The sequence below is a fragment of the Petaurus breviceps genome, unplaced genomic scaffold (assembly GCF_028583685.1).
Source record: "Petaurus breviceps papuanus isolate PSGF00001 unplaced genomic scaffold, PetGlider_PUasm1.0 90743, whole genome shotgun sequence".
Lineage (NCBI taxonomy): Eukaryota > Metazoa > Chordata > Mammalia > Diprotodontia > Petauridae > Petaurus > Petaurus breviceps.
In genome coordinates this window covers 14,694,446-14,696,088 of record NW_027187332.1, presented here as the reverse complement: position 1 = coordinate 14,696,088, position 1,643 = coordinate 14,694,446, and the positions used below count along the sequence as shown (strand labels likewise).

Below are 1,643 nucleotides of genomic sequence, written 5' to 3'. Positions count from 1 at the left end.
GTGTGTGTGTGTGTGTGTGTGTGTGTGTGTGTGTGTGTGTGTGTGTGGGAATGGGATAGATAATGAAGGAACATGTTTGTGCTTGGGTAGAATGTAGTATTACCTTTTGAACTTTTACAAACTTTTAATGTAAATTTTGAATTCAGTATTTCCTAGAATAAAGTTGATCTTCTTGTAGTTTTTCTCCAGCCAAAAACTGAAAGTATTATCTATGATTTTTCTTTACTTTTAAGTTTTTACTTTAATTAGAACAACAGTTTGATTATGGCTGATTTATTTTAATCAAATGAATATGTTAATTTAAAAATTGGTTTTAGTGAAACCTTCCTAGTTAAGTCTTATCTTTGCAATGTTAGATTGCTACTGATGAGCTACCACCAGAAGATTGCACTGCATTTGTGGTCATCCATAAGGAGTGTACCTGTAAAACTAATGAGATTAAAAAGCTTCTGAAGAAGGCTTCTATGAGGTAATGAAATGAATATCTATAGAAAAATAAGTAGTTCATGAAGAAATTATTATCACAATAAAACTTTTTTAATTGTATAGTTTCATAGATATTTTCAGGGTCAACAAAAAAACAGGTAGTTGGTTGTCACATATTTGTTATCTTTTTTTTCACTATACTAGAAGAGAAAGGAGTCTTCAGAAAGGGTTTGGTTCTGGACTTGGCAGGGGTGAGAATTACAATAGAGAGAGAGAAGACAAAGCATCTTGATCCTTAATTTAGCCCCTGTTTTCTTAACCAAGGAGCATAACCTTTACAATGGAAATGATTAAATAAACAGGACTAATAGGGAGCAGACCCCTGAGATGAGTTAGGAGACTCTAAGAAGATGCCTAGCTACTTTGAGAAATTCAAGTTAGCTAGGCAAAGCCAAGATGGTAGAAACCAATGACTTCATTAGAAAACCAGAAATATTAAAACAAAATCAAAAGGCAGGAAAAAAAAGAAAAAAATATAGGGCATAAATAACTGATTTGAAAAACAGATCATGGAGAAAAATATTAACAATTATTGAAGTGTCTGCCATTACCAAAAAACAATTCTAGACATCATATTCCAAGAATTCTTAAAAGAAAATTGCCTATATTTCTTAGAACCAGAGGGCAAAGTCAAAATAGAAAGAACCCACCAGTCACCTCCTGAAAGAAATCCCAAAATAAAAAACCCCAGAAACATTATAACCAACATCCAGAGCTTCCAGGTCAAAGATAAAATACTACATGTAGTCAAAAAGAAAGAATTCAACTACTGAGGAATCACAGTCAGGATCACACATGACTTAGCAGCCACTACTTTATTTTTTTTTAAATCAAATGCTTTATTAACTTCTAGTTTACATCATTCATTTCTGCAAGATTTTGAGTTACAAATTTTCTCCCCATTTTTCACCTACCCACCGCCCCAAAATATCCCCTCCTCCAATCTGCTGTCTCCCATATCTTCTCCCATACCCCCTCCGACTTTCTCATAGGGCATGGTGGATCTCTATGCCCTGTTGCCTGTGTGTCTTATTTTCCAGTTACACATAAAATAATATTAATAATAGTATATATACACATGTATAGGTATATATATATATATATATATATATATATATATATATATATATATATATATATATATATATATATATATA

The 1,643-nt window shown here is 32.1% G+C and overlaps 1 protein-coding gene across 4 annotated transcripts in view; it reads left to right on the top strand.

The window, feature by feature from the left end:
- Positions 1 to 1,643, top strand: part of UGGT2 (UDP-glucose glycoprotein glucosyltransferase 2) — a 233,044-nt gene that overhangs the window by 33,929 nt on the left and 197,472 nt on the right. For all 4 annotated transcript variants that reach the window (XM_069067351.1, XM_069067350.1, XM_069067352.1 and 1 more), the window contains exon 4: positions 357 to 469. In XM_069067351.1, the coding sequence (XP_068923452.1) occupies positions 357 to 469 (113 nt within the window). The remainder of the gene's footprint in view (positions 1 to 356; positions 470 to 1,643) is intronic.